Source organism: Lepidochelys olivacea (assembly GCF_965140295.1).
Source record: "Lepidochelys olivacea isolate rLepOli2 genome assembly, chromosome: 13".
NCBI classification, from domain to species: Eukaryota; Metazoa; Chordata; order Testudines; family Cheloniidae; genus Lepidochelys; species Lepidochelys olivacea.
The window spans coordinates 3,461,198-3,484,424 of record NC_140423.1 but is presented as its reverse complement, the minus strand read 5'-3'; the positions used below and the strand labels follow the sequence as shown (position 1 = coordinate 3,484,424).

Here is a 23,227-nt window from a genome sequence, read left to right as displayed (position 1 = left end):
TTACTTTCAGGTGACATTGTAAATAAGAAGCAGGCAGCAGTATCTCCCATAAATGGATGTAAGCAGAGTCAGAATGAGCTCCACCCTGACATCTGGTGGTAGGTGTGGCAAGTTGTGGAAAAGAACTTCAGGGGCTGATCTCATTTGCATAGGCACACCCACCCCACCTAGAATGAGGCCATAGCTGCCCAAATGGTCACTTTGGCTGCTGTGGGATCCCCAGTGTCTCTGTTATTGGGGTAGGAAGATTAAATTGTTATTACCCTGATTATGGGAACTGTGCTTGGAACTGTACTGGGCCTTTTGTTATGATGGAGGGACTCGCCATCAACTAAGTAGCACTCGCTAGGCAAGGGACATGGGTTCCAAAACTCTGTGAATTGAGAGAGGCTGGGGACAGGTATTTATACTTGGTGGCATGGGCCCCCTGGTGAGGGCCTTACATGCTAATTGCACTTTTCCCTCTCTCCACTGTGGAATATCAAGAGCTAATGTTGATTCCATTAGGAGTCTAGTTACAGGCTGCTGAGCTGAATTCACTTTGGGCTAATGGTGCACCAGTGCTAAGGCTCCCCTACTACAAGCTGAAATCACAAAAGAGCTAAAAACTGACTAAGAGCTGACATCACTGAGTGTTGTGTTAAGTAGTGGGGTAACCTGAAGATATATTGGGGAGCAGTTTGCGGGATGGCTGGAGTGGCTTGTGGACCAGCTGGTGGAGCAGTTCATGGGACGGTGGGGGCTGCTTGTGGGACGCAGAGCAGAGCGGAGCAGTTTGTGGACTGGCTGGGGGAGCGGAGCGAAGCCCTATGGAGCTGTGGGGCAGTCAGCTTCAGATCATGTAAGGTGCCTCTTACCTCTCCCCCCCACCATTCTCCACCCAGGTTGGGAGGTAAAACTTTGCAGATAAACTTTCGAACTCTGGGGCTGCCCTGACCAGAGACAGAGACTTTTGGGCCATTGGACTTTTGGGACTTTGTGTGACTTCGGGTTGCTGGACTCAAGAACCCAAGGGAAAGGACATGCCCCAGTTTGCTTGGGGTGGGTTTTTGCTCATGGGCTGTGTTATGAATCCTGTTCGTGGTGTTTCCCCAACATAATGCCACATTGTTTCTCTCTGTTATTAAAAAGCTTTTTGCTACACTCAGACTCTGTGCTTGCGAGAGGGGAAGTATTGCCTCTTGGAGGTGCCCAGCGAGGGTGGTATATATTTGTCCCAGGTCACTGGGTGAGGGCTGGAGCCGGTTTTGCATTGTGTTGTTGGAATGGAACCCCTAGATACTGAACCCGGCCCTTGTTGCTGCCAACTCTGATAGGCAGAAGGGTTTCATGTAAACAAACTTAAAGTTTGTCTTAGTGATTGGCTGAACAAGAAGTAGGACTGAGTAAACTTGTAGGCTCTAAAGTTTTACATTGTTTTGTTTTTCAGTGCTGTTATGTAACCAAAAAAAATCTACATTTGTAAATTACACTTTCACAATAGAGATTGCTCTACAGTACTTGTATGAGGTGAATTGAAAAATACTTTCTTTTGTTTATCATTTTTACAATACAAATATTTGTAATAAAAACTAATATAAAGTGAGTACTGTATACTTTGTATTCTGTGTTGTAATTGAAATCAATGTTTCAAAATGTAGAAGAGCATCCAAGAATATTTAATAAATTTCAATTAGTATTCTATTGTTTAACAGTGTGATTAATCGTGATTACTTTTTTAAATTTTTTGAGTTAATCACGTGCGTTAACTGCAGTTAATCGACAGCCCTATAACTAAGATAAATGGTTAAGTGAGTAACTAGTTTTCTTAAACTTTCTTGCCTTTCTGGTTTGTCCAGTGATGCACATTGAATGTTTTGTGTCTGAAACACTAAATAAAATGTGTGAGTTTAAAACAAAATATTTGCTGGTGGTTAAATAATAAAATCAGTTGAGACAAGCAGAATTATAAAAATCTCACCTGTAGTCTCTCTCTCTTGTCTTGTTTCTTCAGTTTCAGACTCTGTCTGTATACCTTGTCTTCCAGTTTTAAAGCCATGATACTTAAAGCAATTTGAAAACAACTGTAAAAACAAAGATTTGTTTCTTTTTTATATTTCTAGAATGTAACTTCAGATTAATAACTAGCAACAAAACAGCAGAAAATACAAGGAAATGATGGACAGTTACTGTATATTAATGGCTTTAATTCCGAATTTAGAGACACTGACTCAGACCCTGTTAACCAATTTTGCAGAGATTCTCTAAATCGGGGTTCCCAAACTTCATTGCACCATGACCCCCTTCTGACAACAAGAATTGCTACGTGACCCTAGGAAGGGGGACCGAAGCCTGAGCCCGCCCGAGCCCTGCCCCTCTGATTAGGGGGGTAGGGTGAGGCCTAAAGCCAAAGTCTGAGGGTTTCAGCCCCAGGCATGAGGCCTGTAACCTGAGCCCAACTGCCCAGGGCTGAAGCCTTCAGGCTTTGGTCCCAGACAGTGGCGATTGGGCTTCAGCCCCTGGCCCCAGCAAGTCTAAGCCAGCCTGGCAACACCATTAAAACGGGATCACGACCCACTTTAGGGTCCCGAGCCACCATTTAAGAGCAATTGTTCTAAGTGAGAAAGTGGCAAAGCTAACACTGGGCTGGCTCATCTCTCCCTACCAACCCCCTCACCACGCCAATAATGAAACCCACTGGAGAGGGATAAGGGAAAGAAAAATCTGTGAGGTTATTCACATGGGAGTTTCTCTCATATAGTTGTGGGGGGATGATTTGTCTCTATGTGGAACAGGGTGTGGCTCTGTCCCTAAACCTTGCAGATCTGAGGGATCTGTATGGATCCAAAGGATTAACAAGAGGTTGGGGCCATCTGCATGGACACCTGTGCCTAAACACCTGCTCTTGCACTCCAGTGTCCTCTTCCAGAAGCTCCCCTGGAACACTCTTATAGGGAGGGGTGACCCACTAAAGAGGTGCCCCATATAAAAGGTAATACAGCCTACACAATCTCTGTGGGGCCAGTAGGGGGACACTATGTGCTTCCTTTTGCATTACTCCCACCCAAGTTGGGCTCTCCCAGCAGTCTTCACCCCATCATGGACCCTGAACCAACAGAAAGTTGTCTGGAAAGTCCCTGAAATCATGGGAGAGGGAGCAGGGAACAGTGCCACAAAGCAACTGATACCTCCCTCCTGTGGAAAAGAGGTGAGGATCCATGCCTGGAAGGTTCTTCCATGCATGATTTGACCTATTTTTCCAGCCAACATCCTTCAGAATAATAAGAAGACAGTGTTCAAGAGATTCTTGTCTTGCAACGTGCTAAGAGATGTAGACATAGCTGGATACAGAGATAAGTTTTAGGTCAATGGCACACTAGTAAGTATGTTATTATCAAAAAAGATGTAGTACAGTGTCTTATTGTAATTAACAAATGAAGGTTTTTACTTAAAATTAAAAATTAAAAACATAGGTTAAGATTTTGAAAGCAGTGCAGGGGATTTTGCTACACAAAGACATGTATCTAAATCCCCTGCACTGCTTTGAAAATATTAATAATTATATTTCATGCAAATAGTCTCATTGGTTTCAATTGCCTTCCTCTAAAATAGTTAATAAAAGGGAAAATTAAAAACATTTCAAATAAAAGTATAAAAACAGGTATACCACAGGCTTCTGGTTTAAATATACACACTGTTGTTCAGGATTCACAACATACTTCTTCCTTCTGCTTTGCTTCAACATTTATCTGACAGAAGTATTCTTGTGATAATGTTCTATTCCAATTACTTTATTCCCATTATACTGAAAGACTGAAGTCTTTTGTCTAACAGTCGATGGAGCAAGATAGTGACAGCTGTTCACTGTACCATTATTGAATAGCTGAATTCTGATTGGCTTAGAGAAATGACTTGTGTGCTTCAGATAAGAGCTTAAAGTACAGTTTTGTTTTTTTAAAAGCATGTTCTACTTGTAACCAGATGAAGTTTTGTTTTAAATCAATAAATAAGTAGCCACCACCAGTGATCTGATTAGCTGGCACTATTTCCATTTGGTGCAACTGAAAACATGTTTCAGTAACTAAAATGAATGAAATGACAATTTCAGTAAAACTGGACATGTCTACAGATATTTAAAACAATTTTAACACCATTTCTCTGTAAGACCTCTTGCCTTATAAGACTGTTAAAATGTTCTTTCTAACATAAGGCTCTTACTACAACAGTACAGTGTCAGGTCAAGTCACACATTTTTCCTCAAGCTGATCTTATTTGGCTCTACAAATTTAAAGGTTAGTAATTTTTTTTCTTGGAATTCATTGTTCAAAACTAGGACATCCTAGAATATAATTCCTGCTCAATTATATTATATTAATAAAACAATAATCATAATACATTTGTATTTACTTGGTAGCCTGAAGACCTCAGAACACTTAAACAAAAAACAAACAAAAAGCACTTTGAAAACTACGGGTGGAAAGCACTATATAATATTTTTATTACTATTATAACAAACAATCATTGCAGAAGGTCAATATGGTCTAGTACTAATTACAGAGCAATACATCAGAAAAATAATAATGTACCAGTGTGCAATCAACGAAGTGCCTATATGTGAAATCACAAACATACGCTCATATTTCTATGCCGTCTTGTACTGGTTCTTGGAATTTTGAAGATTAAGGGCCTGAATTCTAGAGATGGCAGACTTTTCTGTAGAAGCAAATACCAGTAGATACAAATATAGTCATCAGATGTCCAATTACCTGAATTTCTGTACAATTAGATAATTCAATTGTTAATATTTTCACCTGCAGTTTATTGGACACACAGTTACTTGGGCACACAAAATTAAACCTGAAAAATTGGAGACCATCTCTGATAATCAGGTCCTAAATATGCAACAATCCCATCACTTATATGGTAATGTTGTAATAGCATACAAAGGCATAAACCTTTACCATTTGTAGCTCAGCATTAATCAAAGGCTGTGTAGTACGGGACAGAAGTTTATCCACTCCTCCTGACTTCTTCCATATCATCAACTTTCTTGTGGGGGGTGCAAGATCCAACATAGTGAGAGTATCCATGCTGTTGCTAAGCTGTTTGTAAATAGTACTGCTGCTGAGCTCCTTCACTACATCAACAAGCAACTTCCTCTTTCTTTTAAAGCTCCTTCTCCCTATGACAACTAAGCATAAGAAACATTCACAAACATGGACGTTTATCTACTTTTCTGATGGATGCTTATCTATTACTATACTAGGGTGCTGGGTATCACAGGACACAGCTGAAGTAAACTATGCTATTCAAATTGAATTCTTTTTTCCATATTTTCATTGTTCAGCATGTTGGTGTCAACATCTGAACAGGAGCTCTCCCTTCCTCATAGTTCTGATGACAGCATATACTGTACCAAGAGTGTGGAATGGGGAGGGGCTGGCTTGTGATCTTCTTAAAGCAGAGATTTGGATATTAGGCCACCCTGACATTGCTGACCTTCCCTTTGTGGGCCATTTCCCCCACTTTACTTCCAGTCCACAACTCTCTTCGTAAAACATTCTTGCAGCAACTTAGAGGGCATTTTGTTTATTGCATGTGTTCTGGTAACACTCCTTGAGAAGCTAAAAGTATTGCCTTCATCTCCCACACCCCCACATCCTGAGGTCAATCTTTAAGCTAAAAAAAAACAGTGTCAATACAGCAACCACCAGCCAAACAATAAGGACATTTTGACTACAGTTTAGAACATTTTCCTCTAATTTCTTGTTGAATTATGAATATATACGAACAAGTTCTGATGCTTTAAAACTTAAGCATTAATATAATAGTTGGAATAAAAAGGACAGGCTGGAAATAGTTTAGAAAAAAGTAGAGTGAACTGGAGAATTACATTGACAATGAGGGGACCATTTCACCAAAAGTTTTCAGAAAGACAGCCTCTTCATTTTTTTGGGAATTCTGCACACTCTCAAGTTCAAATACCTCTAAGTACAGGAAGATTTATGAATATTGTACTGAAAAAGCTGTAAAGTAATGGTTTATTTAAGTAAGAGGATATGATTAAGTGTGTGAGAGACAGACAATATACCTCAAAAGCTTGTACCTTCCACCAACAGAAGTTGGTCCAATAAAAATATTATCTCACCTCCCCTCTCTCTCAGGTATTGTAAAGGCAGTTTACTCTACTGAGAAGATAGCAAGGCAAAGAATCACTAACATCCATAAAAAATAGTATTTTAGAATTAATGTCTGTTTTTGTCAGTTTTAACCCTTTAAGAGGTTGAATGAGGAGAACACCAACACATGGAGACACACATATATGCATCTCAATAGTCATTTGGCAGGAAAATTGGAAAATGTAAGCATTCTAAGGTTTAGTTTCAATATGAATGGTGCGGGTGTTTATTTCATAACATTCTTTTCCATTGTATCATTTTATGTATTTGATAACACCCACAAATGTACCACATGAGTTGGCCAGTGGATGAAACAAATTACACTTTCATTTCTTGTATCTCCAAGGACTGAAGATATCTCTTCAAGACTTCCAATTTTAATCTTCTTGAATGAACTGACTTTGAACACCTGTTAATCACAGTAATGAGGAATTTTTTTCCTTTTTCAATATCTTAGGGAAATCTTTATGTTTAAGTAAAATTAAGACCATGAAAAAAAGCATTAAAAGGTTGGAAATCTGAAGATAAGACTGTCATTCTATGCATAAAGAATTGTTGATGTTCCAGAGAAAACTGTTAAAATTCATTTCTATACAGAATGTTTTCCAACCTTAGTGTGGAATTTTCAAAAGCACACAAGGGAATTAGGAGCACACATTCAATTGAATTTTAAATCAGACCTAGTTTCTGAGGAATATTTATGAACATGCAACACAGAGATAACAATTCATCTGAGAAATTAAAGTGTGACTTGACCCTAAAAAGTGACCATAATAATAGCATGACTTCCAAAACAAATCAGATCAATTTATAAGTAAAAAGATGTTTTTTTCTGACTGCAAACCCTGAAAATTCATCCTGGAATCTGAAAGTCAATGTTGGTTCTTTCTGGCCACAACTCACAAACAAAGATTCTGCAACTGGAATTGAGTTAACAATTCTGTTGATGGTATATAAGCCAGAATTGAATACAGTTCACTCTCCTACAGCAGTATTGGTTTTGCATTGCTCACAGGAGTGAAAAGTAATAAAACTTATTTTAGTAAGTGGAGAAGACTGTGAATACACATTGGGAGTGGATCAGTTGAGTAAGAAAATGCCCTTTTTCCATAGTCACTTTTCAGAACAGAACTGAACTTTGACAGCAGGAACAGATGAAATGTACGTAAATAAAAATAATCTCTGACACAAATATCCTTAGTAATAATGAGTGAGGAGAGTAAAGCAAGTCATATAACTAGAATAATTTTATATAAAATGCTTTTCAGGGTTTTCCATGCAGCAGGAATTGTAATCTTTGCATGCACCTAACAGGAAACTGATTGAACTCTGACCTGTAGCATCAACTGGGTCAAGTGTAAATCCTTCTTTTTCATTTGTCAACAGTGTAGTTTCACTCATCTGGTGGTTTTCTTCTGGATGCATAGAACCTACATAGCTGGAATTCACTGTAAAACACACATCCCACAATCCAATAAAAATAATTTAATTAATTCATTTGGTATCAAAACACAAATATTAGAGTTAGAAAAATGAGGGTAAGTCTTAAGGTACAACCGAATTTTTTTTCTCCCTGAAACTAGTTTCTAGAACAATACTTTAATACAAATATTTTGCACTCTGCAGTTTCTTTCATCATAGGAACATAGGACTAGAAGAGACCTCCTGGGTCATCAATTCTAGTCCCCTTCTATCACAGGTATCCCCATCAGGTAAACCCATACATAAATTTATCAAGCTCCATCTTAAATCTCGATATTTTTTTCCCCTGGTACACCTACTGGAAGACTGTTTCAGAACCTCACTCATCTGATGGTTAGAAACCTGCTTCTGATTTTCTGCCTAAATTTATTCATAGCCAGCTTATGCCCATTTGCTCTTGTGCCAACACTGTCCTTTAAAAAGCTTAAATAGCTTTTCTTCTTTCCTTGTGTTTACCCTCTTGACGTATTTATAAAGAGCAATCATATCCCCTCTCATCCAAGGAGCTGATATCAAACTAAACCTCACAACATCCTATGAGGGAGAAAAAAGGTATAATGTAAAAACATGTTTCTATCAATGTCGAGTTACAGACACAGAATTCCAAGAATTAATTATACCTGAAAGGGGAACAAAGTATATAAGAAAAAAGGAAAACAGAACCCAAGGCAGCAACGAAGCAAAGGATATGATTCTGATCACATAATGCCTGCATAACACTAGTATTGTACATTAACAAATAAGTGAAGTGCTGATTTAGGTAATCAGAAGGAACAGAAACACTACAGACTCACCCACTACATTATCATCAGGAAGCTCCTGTGACAAAGGAACTTCTTCCTCCATGTCAAGAATGTCATAAATTAGGCTATTTTGCTCAGTCCTCAGCAGATTTTCTTGAAAATAAAATGCATAATTTTAATCATTCTAAGCTTTAGTGGTAATAAAACAAATGACCCGGCCAAATGTTACTATTTAAATATTAGTCTTGCATTTAAAGCAAGAGACCGACTTAAACAAGTCTGAAGATTTAGAATTAAAGGTTTCTTAATACAAAACAATGTGTATAAAGGAGAGAATTAGACTTAATTTTGAATTTTCTGCCTTTCACCTGTGAAAGTATGATCTTTAATGTTGTTTAAAAATTTTTTTTATATATAACTTCCTTATTCTAAAAAACAAACAAAGCCCCAAACGTGTTCTAGCTTATACACAGCAGGAATCACCAAAAGCTAAATAAGTACATTTCAAAATTAAAACTAATCTGCACATTATCATATTTTACAATACCCTATGGTATATCTACTACATTAATACAAATGTAAATTTACATTTCAATTTAAAAAGCTATTAAGTCAGTCAACAGGGTAGTCATATATAAAAATGTTTTAAAATAGCATTATTTATGCAATAGGCCAGCAGAATCCATTATAATGAATTATTTAGAAGGAATTATATAGAGCTCAATCCTGCAAGATGGTGTGCATCTCTTGCGAAATCAATGGGAGCTGAGGGTGTTTGGCTAATAAGAAGAGGTGTGCAGCATCCTGCCAATGAGGCCCCAGTGCTTACAGAGAGTGCTTTATAATTAGTAAAATTCTATGTGAAAATGTCAAAATTGATTAACTCATATTACAAATTTAATCACTTACAAGACAGCTGTTTGTAAACAAACTATTTTGAGATAAATAAGCAGAAAACACCACCATACTTTGGTAAAATGTCTATTATTTTATATTTTTACACGTCTTGCAAAATCATAATGAAAATTTAACAGACCACGTACAAAGTGTACTTAGCTGCTCTTGCTATTATGAGGAGGACGAAATTAAAAAAAAGTTTATGATATTTTACTTCTTGTCAAAAAAAAATATTTGGTTTAAGTTGGCATCTATGTTTCTGCATCTATGTTTCTCCCCTGAAAGTTAAAAACAATCATTTTTTTCTTCTTCCAGCAGTTTAAAAAAAATGTACATACCAACTTTTATCCAAGTTTTTTTTTATAGTTTCATTATTAACCCTTAAAATAAGGGGTTTGTATGTAAATTCTAAGACCATTAATTATAGCTGTTTACAGTGCTGGTCCTTCAAAACGGCAGGCATAATGACACACTTGACTTGCCATTAATTTCCAAATATTTCTTTTGAGAAAAGTATTTTGTTGTAGTACAACAGGAAAGGCTGTAGTTCTAAAATGTTTTTGCTTGGATATAGATGCAAAAAACACAAGTGGAGGAAAATGGACTGAAACCAGTTTTAAGCATAAATTTCAAATGATGATTTACTTGTGATGTTTTATTATGGAAGCACCACTTGCAGTGATATATTTCAGAGTAACAGCCGTGTTAGTCTGTATTCACAAAAAGAAAAGGAGGACTTGTGGCACCTTAGAGACTAACCAATTTATTTGAGCATGAGCTTTCGTGAGCTACAGCTCACTTCATCGGACGCATACCGTGGAAACTGCAGCAGACTTTATATACACACAGAGATCATAAAACAATACCTCCTCCCACCCCACTGTCCTGCTGGTAATAGCTTATCTAAAGTGATCATCAAGTTGGGCCATTTCCAGCACAAGTCCAGGTTTTCTCACCCTCCACTGGGTGAGAAAACCTGGAGAGAAAACCTGGACTTGTGCTGGAAATGGCCCAACTTGATGATCACTTTAGATAAGCTATTACCAGCAGGACAGTGGGGTGGGAGGAGGTATTGTTTTATGATCTCTGTGTGTATATAAAGTCTGCTGCAGTTTCCACGGTATGCGTCCGATGAAGTGAGCTGTAGCTCACGAAAGCTCATGCTCAAATAAATTGGTTAGTCTCTAAGGTGCTACAAGTCCTCCTTTTCTTTTTGCAGTGATATAGTAAAGCCAGAGCTGAGTTTTGCACTTAAAGCAGCGATTCAAGTACTTTGTTACGTATGAAGATACAGCATATCCTTCCCAAAACTACTGTACTTACTCTTTGGGAACATAATTAATTTTCTCAGAATTTACAAGTAAATTGTTAATTAGATTAAGTTAAAATTAATTTAAAAAGAGATCCTCTAAAAATATGGCATAGAATGTAGGGCTCTTTAATTGTCCTGAATGATCTTAATAACAGAATAATACAAATGATTCAGACTTTATTTACAGTTAAAACTCACTCCATAGACTACATCTGAAGACTTTATTTTTTAGGATTAATGGTAATTTCTCCCTGTTTATTCTTTATAGCTGAACATTTCTCCTCAGCAAGGGGATAACAAATAACATTCCATTACAATGAATTCTGTCTAGAACTGCCCTCTTTCATAATGGCTGCCATCCCATTTTTCTCAAGAAGACTCTGGACATAACTTAAGACATAACTTGTCCACAGTTAGGTGATCATTTTGAGAAGGTCACCTATTTCCCATTGTTCTCAGTGGGAGTGTGACCATACAGTGCTCTTAACAAAAAAGATGGGTGGCTTCACTCTTCCTGGGAACAGTGGAAAGTAGCGGTCATTTTTAAATGGGGTACATTAACTGAGGGAAGACATGGCCTCAGTCCTGCGTTGAAACCATTTTGAAAATGGGCAATTCTATGTAAGTTTCACTGAAGAAGATTCTCATGTACAAGCTTGTGCTGATGGAGAGACTTTCACTGGTAAAAAAAAAATGACAAAAAGTGACAATTAATGCTAAACATTTGTTTTCAAAAGCAAACTGTTGCACCACATCTACTAAACAGAGACGACAGAATGGGGAACCAGGGGTATAGTGCAGGAGAGGATCAGTGGGGAAGGGGAAAACTGGTTTGTGTGCACACATATGCATGTGCTGGGAAATGTGGGGTGAAGGAGAGAGGGCCAAGCAGGTGACACAATGAGGTGAAATAAAGAAAAAAACCTAATGTGTTTTAAAATATCACTTTAATTGAATCTGGAACCAAAACCACTAAAATGCCTTAATCAAAATCAAATGGTTATTGCTTGGTGTCACGAAAGGGCAAAGTTAAGACTGTCTGAATGTCCTAACTGTGCATTTCCATACCTTAACGTGTTTGAATTTCTTTTAAGTTTAACCTTAACTCTCAATTTCCTGGTTTTATAATGCCTGATTGTGGGATAATTGCACATTCCCAAAATATATTTTACCCTAAACTGCTGATATGTACTCTCACCCTTAATTTCATTTTAACGGAGTTTTGGTCTGGGATTATATAAATGAGTTCAGTTTATTATTAAGTAGTGAAAAACTAAAAATGCAAAGGAAACACACAGTAAGTTTCAGAAAAAATGTTTTCAAATACAAGTTCTATTTTTATTTACATTTTGTGTAGGGTTTTTACAGTAAAAATACTTTAGATAGAATTGATTGGACAGTGTTCATCTATGACAAACCATACCAATCATATCCCCCGGGACATCTTCATCTCCAAAACCATCGAGTTTGAATCCATGTGTGTCGTCACGTAGTATAGATTTGTCTCCAGAGAGGCTCACTGAGCTCTGATCAAGCAAGAGACTATTAGTACTGATTAATTTGCCATCATTGAAGAAGCTATGTCCTCTTAGTATTTCGGTCTCCTCACCTGAACAAACATATATAATTACTGATAACTCCTTATGTCAATACAGTTGAAATACATATATGTCAATTTCCTCAGAATTTTAGAAAATTCTCAAAATGAGGTTGCATTATAGAACAAACAATTTAAGCTAGTTCAGTAAAAACACAAAATATATTAGGCTATATCTACATTGCACACCTTACAGTGGCACAGCTGTGCCGCTGTAAGGTACGCAGTGTCGCCGCCCTTTGTCGGCAAGAGAGAGCTCTCCTGCGGACAAAATAAAACCATCCCCAACAAGTCATGTGTGTGTGTTTTTTTCACACCCCTGACCAACTTTACCAACGAAAGTGCAGTGTAGACTTAGCCTTCGGCTTGATTTTCCTTTACATTAAGGCCTCTTTACATTCCTCTAGCAGAGGAGTGGTTGTGTTAGCTGTTCAAGTGTGATCAGCGATCGGGCTTTAATCTGTATTCTCTGATGGGCCAGCCAACTCAAGTGAGAGATTTTTGTGTGTGGACGGGACTTGGGTTGGGGTTGGGTAAGAAGTCAAGTTAACTCTGCAGTTAACACAAGCCTAAATTGCATATATTATGTTTCCACTCACTTAAAGGGGCGGCACATTTTATTACTTGATTCGACTGAAAACAATTATGTATTATTATCTGTAAGCTACAGGTAAACAAGAATTGTGCCCATTAAGTTTTAAGGCACTTATTGCTCATTTCAAAGCCCACTTTAACCAACAGGTGCATTTTCATTGACTTCAGTGGTCTTTGGATCAAGCCCAAAGAGAATAAGTAGACTCAGCAATTACAACAAGCAAACAAATCCTTCATATGAGTAAAAATAAGCTTTATGAGCTTGCATACAGTAATTAAATCTTAAAGTGTAATTTTATAAATCATTATCAATGTAAATGCATTTGCTTATGAAGTACAAATCTAATAAATTAGAAAAAATGGCGGTAAAAATTCTTACAAATTTTTCAAATTCTAATTTATCAGCTGTTCTCACCAAAATTCCCATCACTGGAAAGCATAGTCCTTCTATAATCTTCTGGAAGTGTGATGTCTTCAGGTCTGCTCTGATTCAAAGTAAAGTGTTCAGCAACATCAATGGCACTAATGAAAAATGTAAAGATATAAAAAACAACATGAATTGACATTGGCCATGTTGCTGCATGGCAAAAAGCTTGTAACCAGAGGGTCCTCAAGCCTCATATGTTTTTATTTAAAGACAAAAAGCAATAAATTACTACTTTTTAAGACTCCAAAACACCCCAGCTGATGTCAACTCTTATTCAGGGAGAAAGGCAATCTCCCAGGTAGCCAGAGCCCAAACCACTTAGGGCTTTACTGATTAAAACTGACACTTCTCATTGCATCTAGAACCTAAAAGGAAGACAGCATAGCTACTGAAAAATAGATGCTATATATTCCCTGCATTTGATACCTCGAAGCAAGCAGGCAGCTGCCTTCTGTACATGCTGAAGCTTCTAGGTAATCTTCAAAGAAGTTTGCACAACCCATTAAATAATCTAGTCATGAAGTCACAGAGGTACAAGGACTGTGGTAAGGTCCACACTAGAGAGAAAAGCATTTAGGGTAGTGATTCTCAAAGCCAATCCACTGCTTGTTCAGGGAAAGCCCCTGCCGGGCCGGACCGGTTTGTTTACCTGCTGCATCAGCAGGTTTGGCCGATCGCAGCTCCTAGTGGCCGCGGTTCACCGCTGCAGGCCAATGGGGGCTGCAGAAAGCAGCGCGGGCCAAGGGATGTGCTGGCCGCCCTTCCCACAGCCCCCATTGGCCTGGAGCGGCGAACTGCAGCCAGTGGGAGCCACTATCGGCCGCACCTGCGGACACGGCAGGTAAACAAACCAGTCCGGCCCGGCAGGGGCTTTCCCTGAACAAGCGGCAGACTGGCTTTGAGAACCACTGATTTAGGGTATATCTTCACTACCAACGTTAAAACACTGCCGCGGCAGAACTTTAATGTGGCTGTGTAGTCATGGCACCAACACTGGGAGTGCTGTAAAAAACCCACCCCCACGAGGGGAGTAGCTCCCAGCGCTGGTGCACTGTCTATACTGCCACTTTACAACACTGAAACTTGCTTTTATTCCCACCCCCCTGTGCAAGAAAGTTTCAGCGCTGTAAAGTGGCAGTGTAGACAAGGCCTTAGCCTAATGCACTTAGACAGAGGAGCTCCTGGCTATTAAAACTACCTCCGAATCCAGGAGCAATTTGTAATCAAGATATACCCCATGACTGCAAACTTGCTTGACAGGGGAAAACATCATCCCTATCATGTTCTACAAAAACTTATTTTTACCTACCAACCACACCTTCATGTTGTCCAACTTCAGCTTCTATCAATTACATACAAGTCCCATTTTCTGCCAGATACAATGTCACATAATGGACTCCTCAATATAGCATATCATCTGTAAATTAAACCCTATAAACTCTTTAATTAATTTGAAAAAGGGAGCTCCATCATTGTTCCTCACACAGTGGCACATTTTACTACTTGATTCGACTGAAAACAATTATGTATTATTATCTGTAAGCTACAGGTTTTCTGAAATTAGATTTATAACAAAAAATAGCAAAGACTTTCAGATCCAAAATAACTACATTTATTGAGATGTAAAGGGAAAATGTCTGAGAAGGTGCACTATGCTTTGGCTTTGACCCCACTAAAGTCCATCAGAAACAAGTGTTTTAGTTCCCAGATCTTAATAACTTCTGAAGTGTCAACATGCTGCCTCCCATTGCCTACCAGACCTCAGGGAGCAAAAGACCAGAATTTTAAATTCAGTTTTAGATCATAGCAGCGAAGGATTGCTATGCCATGGATCCAGGCTACTCTGTTCTTACAACAGAATGAAATTTAAGCTACTTGGGCTGCCTCCTCTGGAGCATAGCAGTTCAACTTTTCTGTCTCTAGTATTCATTCAAATAAATTAAATGAAAAACTTCTAAAGCCTAAATTGAAACAACTACTTCATTGAAAAGGACTGTGTTCATAAAATGGGATTGGAAGAACTATACCAATACATAATTCTATGGCTTAGAATATGGAAGAATCAGGTTATCAAATTCAAATAACTGGAATAACTGTACCACCTGCATGCTGAGTATGGGTCAGATAATAAGCAAGAACATACAGTTTTACCTCTGAGAAAATGAGGCCAGACAAAATATAAAAAAAAGCTGAGAAACATTTACTTCAAGTCAGGTAGTTGTGTGTCAAAATCAGGAAATTCTTCAGGCAATGTAATGGAATTATAAGCAGCTTCAAAGCTCTCTTCTGGAAGATCAACAAGTCCTAAAAGAAAAGCAAAATATAACAAAATAAGCAGTGATAAGGAGTCATGTTCTCACAAGTATTTACAAAAACTTATGTTTACAAACACGAAAGCTTATGCCCAAATAAATTTATTAGTCTCTAAGGTGCCACAAGGACTCCTCGTTGTTTTTACAATAAGACTGTTAATCTATCAAGGAGTTCTGTTGCCATCATAAACTAAGTTTACCATTGTTACTAGGACCCAAAAATGGAATTTAATCTTTAATTCATGTACATTTCAGAGGCATACTATTTATTGGCATACATACAAATGTATGGTGCCATTGAAAAATGCTAGAGGTTCTGAAATGCTGTCAGTCTGCTGGAACTACTAACTAGTAGTTGTTTAAAGACCATGGAAAATTTTGGTCACTAACAACCACTAAGGCAAGGTATACACTAGGAAATTAGGTTGACATAACTACACTGCTATGGGGTGTGACAAATCCACACCCCAAGCTACACAGTGAAACTGACCTAATTCCCTCCATAGACAACGCTAAGTCAACAGGAGAATTCTCCCGTTGACATAGCTATCACCTCGCAGGGAGGTGGAGTACCTACACCGATGGGAGAAGCGTCTCCCATTGGCATAGGTAAGGTCTTCACTGAAGCACTGCAGCTATGTCACTGCAGTGGTTTATGTGACGGGATCCCTGGGGCATATCCTGGGACTGTGGGACTGCTGTGTCCCCTTAACTCTCCAGCCTGGGCTGTCTCTCTCAATGCTTTGCTTGTGACAAGAAGCAAACCCCTCCAGGTGCTGTTATAACTCAACACAACTGCATGTGGAGCCCCATACCCAGCTAGAGTGCATGAATGCTCCCAGAGCCACTCATGAATCACACAGAGAAAGCACCAGCCAAATCCCCCCCAGCTCCCAGCCTTGTAATTCAGGACCATACCATTTTGCACTGCTCAAGACCCATGGGGCCACTCTGTTCTGTTTTATACACATCCCTTAGTCCAGTGGTTTTCAAACTTTTTTTCTGGTGACCCAGTTGAAGAAATTTGTTGATGCCCACGACCCAACGGAGCTGGGGATGAGGGGTTTGGGATGTGGGAGGGGATCAGGGCTAGGGCACTCGGTTGGGGTACGAGTGTGAGGGCTGCAAGGTTGGGCCGGGAATGAGGGATTCACTTTGTGGGAGGGGGCTCTTGCCGAGTCAGGGGGTTGGGATGCAGGAGGGGGTCAGGGCTCTGGTCTGGGGGTGCAGGCTCTGGAGTGGGGCCGGGGATGAGGGGTTTGGGGTGCAGGAAGGAGCTCTGGGCTTCGGGGGGCTCAGGGCTGAGGCAGGTGATTGGGGCGCAGGGTTGAGGCCCGGGCTTATCTCGGGTGGCTCCCGGTCAGCAGCACATCAGGAGTGCTAAGGCAGGAGGCTTCCTGATGGTCCTGGCACCGTGGACCACGCTGCGCCCTGGCAGCAGCCAGCAGCAGGTCCAGCTCCTAGGCAGAGGTGAGCAAGTGGCTCTGTGCAGCTCTCACCCGCAGGCAGTGCCCCACCAGCTGCCAATGGCTGGGAACAGGCCAATGGGAGTGCAGAGCTGATGCTTGGGGTGGGGGCAGTGCACGGAGCCCCATGGCTCCCCTGCCTAGGAGCCTCACCTGCTACTGGCAGCTTCCGGGCGCAGCATGATGTCAGAACAGGTAGGGACTAGCCTGCCTTAGCCAGGCAGCACCACCAACGAGACTTTTAATGGCCCAGTCAGCGGTGCTCACCAAAGCTGCCATGACCCTTACATTCCGCAATCCCATACTGGGTCATGACCCACAGGTTGAAAACCACTTCCTTAGTCCATGAGCTTGGAGAACATAAGTCCAGGCATGTATGGCGGTCATTGCTGAGTCACCAGGCAAGGCTGGTTGAGCAATTCTCCTGGTGTGACCTTGTTCAAACGAGTAATTGAATTGTAATTCCCTTGCTGGACAATGGCTGTTGGTTGTTTGATACCCACCCAGGCGTTGGTTAGCAACCTTGTCCTTGACTCTGGGGATCTAATACCTAGACAATTCCCCAACTCACAGCATATTTTAGTGACAACCATAAAACACAGTCTCATTACTTCATATGCACTAATGATATACGTATTTAGATAGAACAATGGCTTTCAGCATATCATAACCTTTCCTTTGATACACCACATGGCATGCTTTATGTGAAATATCACAGTTATATATAAATGATGAATATGTGGGTTACAGGGCACTCCCGCTAGGTATATAGTGTCACAGTTTAAGTGTAGACCTGCCCTAGACCATAAAAAGGTTAAATGACTTGACAAAGGTCATATAATTACTTAATGGTACATTTGGGAATAGAGCCAAAGTTCCTCTGTTCATAGCCCTCTGCTCTAAGCATGAAACAATACTACCTCCCCAAAGGAGCCAAAAAGATCAAATTACATTCAAAATAACCATTAATTCTTTTTGTTAAGCACCAGGAAGTCCAACTTGTGTTGAAATCAATAATGTATATCTGACTGGAATATCCCAAATGAAATTTAAAGATAAGAAGCTGTAAAGCAGTGGTCCTCAAAGCCGGTCTGCTGCTTGTTTAGGGAAAGCTCCTGGCGGGCCGGACCGGTTTGTTTACCTGCCGCATCAGCAGGTTCGGCCGATCGTGGCTCCCACTGGCCATGGTTTGCCGCTCCAGGCCAATGGGCGCTGCAGGAAGGGCGGCAGCATGTCCCTTGGCCTGCGCCGCTTCCCGCAGCCCCCATTGGCCTGGAGCGGTGAACCGTGGCCAGTGGGAGCCGCGATCGGCCGAACCTGCTGACGCGGCAGGTAAACAAACCGGTCTGGTGCACCAGGGGCTTTCCCTGAACAAGCGGCAGACTGGCTTTGAGAACCACTGCTGTAAATGACATGGACAGACAAATGCAGAATTCGGTACATACCTGGACGAAAGGCCATCTTCATTTTCACTAAAGCTTCACTGCAGTCTGCCAAAAGGTATTTTGCCTTCCTATGATAGATTCGCACCACTCCCAAAAGCAAGTGTCCTGAGGTGCGCAGAGCAATGTTAACCTTTAATGATTTTTTTAAATGGTTCAAGTATTAATATTCGTGGCAAAATCATTAAGACAAAATGATAGTATAGTTACTATACAAAGCAAAAGGTATACTAGTGAAGTCTTTGAACAGTTTCTTTATGTGCTAGCTAAGTATAGAAAAAGAGCTCAATTAAACAATAAAACAACATGGTATGTGTCATTCTGAGATATTCAGGCTAACACAGAGTTGGAGATCAAGAACTATTGTCACTTAAAAGAAGACAATTCCTGGTGGATAGGGTACTGGACTAGGACTCAGAAGACTTTGGTTCTGTTCCTGGCTCTGCCACACTTGCTATGTGACCTCAGGCAACTCACTTCACCTCTGTGTTCTGTCTCCCCCACCCACACTTTATCTGTCTTGTCTATTTAGATTGCAAGCTTTTCAAGACATGGACTAGCCCTTACTATGCATTTGTACAGTGCCTTGAACTGGGGCCACAATCTTGGCTGGAGTTTCTAGGAAGAATTTTTGAACAAATGCACCATGAAACCAGGGTTGCTGGAACAATTTTTATAGTGGAGGTGCTGAGAGCCATTGAACCGAACTGTAAACCCTGTATATAATGGAAACCACTTCAAGCTGGGGGGTGCAGTAGTGCCCCCAGCACCCCTAGTTCTGGCACCTATACATGAAACCAATGATATACCTGAGATACATCAATTATATTTTCACCCTCTGGAAAGACAACTTAAACTCCCACATAGATTTCCACCATAACGTCAACAACCACCATGTATCCATTAAACTCTCTCTGGAACACTCCCACACTAGCATCAACTTTCTCAACACCATGATCAGCTTCAACAATGGAACCCTATAGACAACTATATACAAGAAAGGTACAGGTCACCATACCTACGTTCATAGATCTAGTAAGCATTCCAAACACACCAAGAAATTCGTTATCGACAGCCAGGCACTCAGATACCACAGAATATGCACCAAGGAGAAAGTCCAGGATATACACCTTAACACACTGAAAAACATCTTCACCAAAGAAGGACATTCCACCAGAGAAGCAGACCACATCATGGAATGGGCCACCCAAATATACCTGCTTCAATACAGAAATAAAGCCCTCTCCGACCGCACACCCCTACCTCCGCACACTGGAACTCATATCGGATATCATCGAACAACTACAACTCATACTTGATGGGGATCCCACCCTGAAAGAAATCTTTCCTGAACCCCTTCTTCTGACCTTCAAACAACACCCCACCTCTCCAAGCTCATCATCAGAAAGCAAGCTCTACACAGATCAGGACCCAGCAACTCAATGCAGCACCAGACACAGCCAGAGCAACAGATGCAAAACCTGCAGACATATCTACACTGCTACAATGATCAACACCCCTGCAACTCACCTTTCAAGATTCATGGATCCCACACAAACCTATCACAAAATATGATGTACCTCACCAGTGCACTAAATGCCCAAATAACAACGATGTGGGTGAAACGAGATAATCACTCTGCTCTCAAATTAACTCTCACAGGAAAATGATAAAAGACAACACCACCACATCACCTCTGGGCAAACACTTTTCACTAAGTGATCACTACATATCTGACCTCTCAGTCCTTGTCCTCAAAGGAAACCTGTACAACACCTTCAAAACATGAGCCTGGGAGATTAAAGGCATAACTTTGATAGCCACTAAAAATCATGGGAACAGAGAGACTGAATTTATTGCTTATTACAATAATCTATGCTATTAACCATCCCCCCCACCAGCTGCCTTCCCCCTCTTCCGTTGCCCCACTTCACCTCGAAGGGTCATAAGAACATAAGAATGACCATACTAGGTCAGACCAAAGGTCCATCCAGCCCAGTATCCTGTCTACCGACAGTGGCCAATGCCAGGTACCCCAGAGGCAGTGAACTTAACAGGTAATGATCAAGTGATCTCTCTCTTGTCATCCATCTCCACCCTCTGACAAACAGAGGCTAGGGACACCATTCCGTAACCATCCTGGCTAATAGCCATTAATGGACATAACCTCTATGAATTTATCCAGTTCTCTTTTAAACCCTGTTATAGTCCTAACCTTCACAACCTCCTCAGGCAAGGAGTTCCACAGGATGACTGTGCGCTGAGTGAAGAAGAACTTCCTTTTATTTGTTTTAAACCTGCTACCCATTAATTTCATTTGGTGGCCCCTAGTTCTTATATTATGGAAACAAGTAAATAAATTTTCCTTATTCACTTTCTCCACACCACTCATGATTTTATAGACCTCTATCATATCCCCCCCTTAGACTCCTCTTTTCCAAGCTGAAAAGTCCTAGCCTTTTTAATCTCTCCTCATATGGGACCCGTTCCAAACCCCTAATCATTTTAGTTGCCCTTTTCTGAACCTTTTTTAATGCCAGTTTATCTTTTTTGAGATGAGGGGACCACATCTGTATGCAGTATTCAAGTTGTGGGCGTACCATGGATTTATATAAGGGCAATAAGATATTCTCTGTCTTCTTCTCTATCCCTTTTTTAATCATTCCTAACATCCTGTTTGCTTTTTTGACTGCCGCTGCACACTGCGTGGACGTCTTCAGAGAACTATCCACAATGACTCCAAGATCTCCAAGGTCCCTTGATATATGTTAAGTATTTATGCTAAACAATCCGTTCCACATTTTATTTAGCTGTGGCACTAAGGAGTACCTTTCCCACACCTGAAGAAGAGCTCTGGGTAAACTGGGCTTGGCTCCCACACCAACAGAAGTTGGTCCAATAAAAGATATTACCTCACCTACCTTGTCTCTCTGACTTCAGATATGGACCTTTACACTATTTGTTGATGTATTCTTTTTCAAAAAAAAAAAAAAAAGGATCTACCTTTCTCCAACTGGTCTTAAACATCTCAGTCAGTTACATACCTTTGGTGAAATGATCTTTTCAATGGTAGTCTCCAAATTGCATTCAAATATGTGAGTTTTTGTGAGCTTCTTCTCCCAGTGAGCGGCGAGCCATATTTTGGCCAATGGCCCACGCTTGTTCATAAACAAATGCATATAGAACATTTTGCCTATACTTGGTAGCTGAATTCACGTGAACTAGGGAAAAACATAAGAATTAATCTTAAAAACTGGAATGCACAATTTTAATGGAGATTAAAGAAAACTGACTTTAATGTTCATTATAAGATAAAGGGATAAAATACTTCGGATTGGATTTTCAGGCAGTTTAGGTCTGCAAAATGTTTGTGTAATTAATCCTATTGTGTGTAGAAATTGTATGACTACGCATGAAAATGTGTCTGATTAGCTGTTTCTGTGCATAATAGTGGTAACTACACAATTACACATGATTTTTGGGCCCCTAGACTCTCTAAAAATCTAGATCTTTCAGTAAATTATTAGAAGCCATCTGCTGGTTACAGCCACATACAGCTCTTATTTTGATAGGGACATATGTCGGATAATCTGTATAAAGTAAAGTGACAAAATGTAAGCCATGCTGAACATTTCTGTTGTCAGAAATCAAAGAGCGGGTGTTTTTTGAGCGGAATGCTTATTTTAAAAAGTACTTGGCTCAATAGTAGAGAAGAAAAGGGAATAGGAAAAAAGCAGGGGAAATGGAGAAAAAGTAGGAGAATTAAAAGGAAATCGATATTGAAAAGAAAAAAGGGCATGAGGTACACCCAACTACAGAAGACACTCTCTTTTGTAGCACTAGCTTATAAAGGCAAGAAAGGACCGTTTCTAGCTTCTGGGTAGAGGCGGGAATAATGCTACTTACTTTTCTTTGTACTTTTCTTTGAGATCTACAGACAAAACGTGCTATAAAATATATAAGTATTATTATCTCGTTACCCGTACAGAGTCAAGAAGCAGCCATTGGCTGTCTCCCACCACATAGAGGGTAAAAAGAGGCTGCCATATTCATTACAATCCCTGCTGAAGAAAGGAGCCACTGCCTCTGAAGTACCAGTGAGCCACAGTAGATGGCATTCTAGGGCATGGACTTCCCAAAATGCATTTTAATAAAATGTTGCCATGGTCTTCAGAAAAAGGAGGAGGAGTAAAGGGAATACTATAGATCTGCTGAAACAGAAAGTACAAGCAGTTACTTTTCAGATCCTCTTCCAAATACCCTTCCTCTACTTCCTTCTTGTGAATAGCCACCCATTGTTCCTCTCTTTCACCCCAATCTACCTTTTTTTTACTTTGCACATATCGAAAAACTTTGTCAGTATTATTCATTCTGTAAAGTGGCTTTGTAATGTGGTATGACAGAGAGCAGCTAAGGTGTCATAGTCCTTTCCGCTCCCCATGGATAATTGTTGAAGTATTGTTTCATAGCAGGTGGAGGCTCATGAGGGGAGCCAAGTGTGTGTGTGTACACTGGATAGTTATGACAGTTGGATGGAGGCTTTATCTTTGCTAATGGGACAATTTCGAGTTAAGAAGCAGCTTTTCATGAAAGAATGGATGAGAGGAAGAATTTAGGGCTGCAAGGGTTTTCATTTGTGGGGGATAAGGTTGGAAGTTGGGAAGGTTTCACTACCATGGGGATTCAATTTATAGGAAGATAAGCAGATTCCAGCTAGGGTGTGGAATATTGCAAAAGCAGACTGGAATGGAACAGAAAGTTTCTGGCCTTCCATCCCCTCTTTCCAATCACCACCAA

At 40.2% G+C, this 23,227-nt stretch overlaps 1 protein-coding gene across 1 annotated transcript in view; it reads right to left on the bottom strand.

Annotated features, from left to right (window-relative positions):
• Positions 1-21,618, bottom strand: part of RAD21L1 (RAD21 cohesin complex component like 1) — a gene marked incomplete at both ends in the record, with an annotated part of 33,806 nt that extends 12,188 nt beyond the window's left edge. The window contains 9 exons of the mRNA XM_084645391.1: positions 1,961-2,063; positions 4,941-5,170; positions 7,493-7,606; positions 8,435-8,536; positions 12,016-12,201; positions 13,199-13,305; positions 15,415-15,514; positions 18,434-18,563; positions 21,475-21,618. Of these exons, the coding sequence (XP_084501517.1) occupies positions 1,961-2,063; positions 4,941-5,170; positions 7,493-7,606; positions 8,435-8,536; positions 12,016-12,201; positions 13,199-13,305; positions 15,415-15,514; positions 18,434-18,563; positions 21,475-21,618 (1,216 nt within the window). The remainder of the gene's footprint in view (positions 1-1,960; positions 2,064-4,940; positions 5,171-7,492; positions 7,607-8,434; positions 8,537-12,015; positions 12,202-13,198; positions 13,306-15,414; positions 15,515-18,433; positions 18,564-21,474) is intronic.
• Between the last annotated feature and the right edge of the window lie 1,609 nt (positions 21,619-23,227).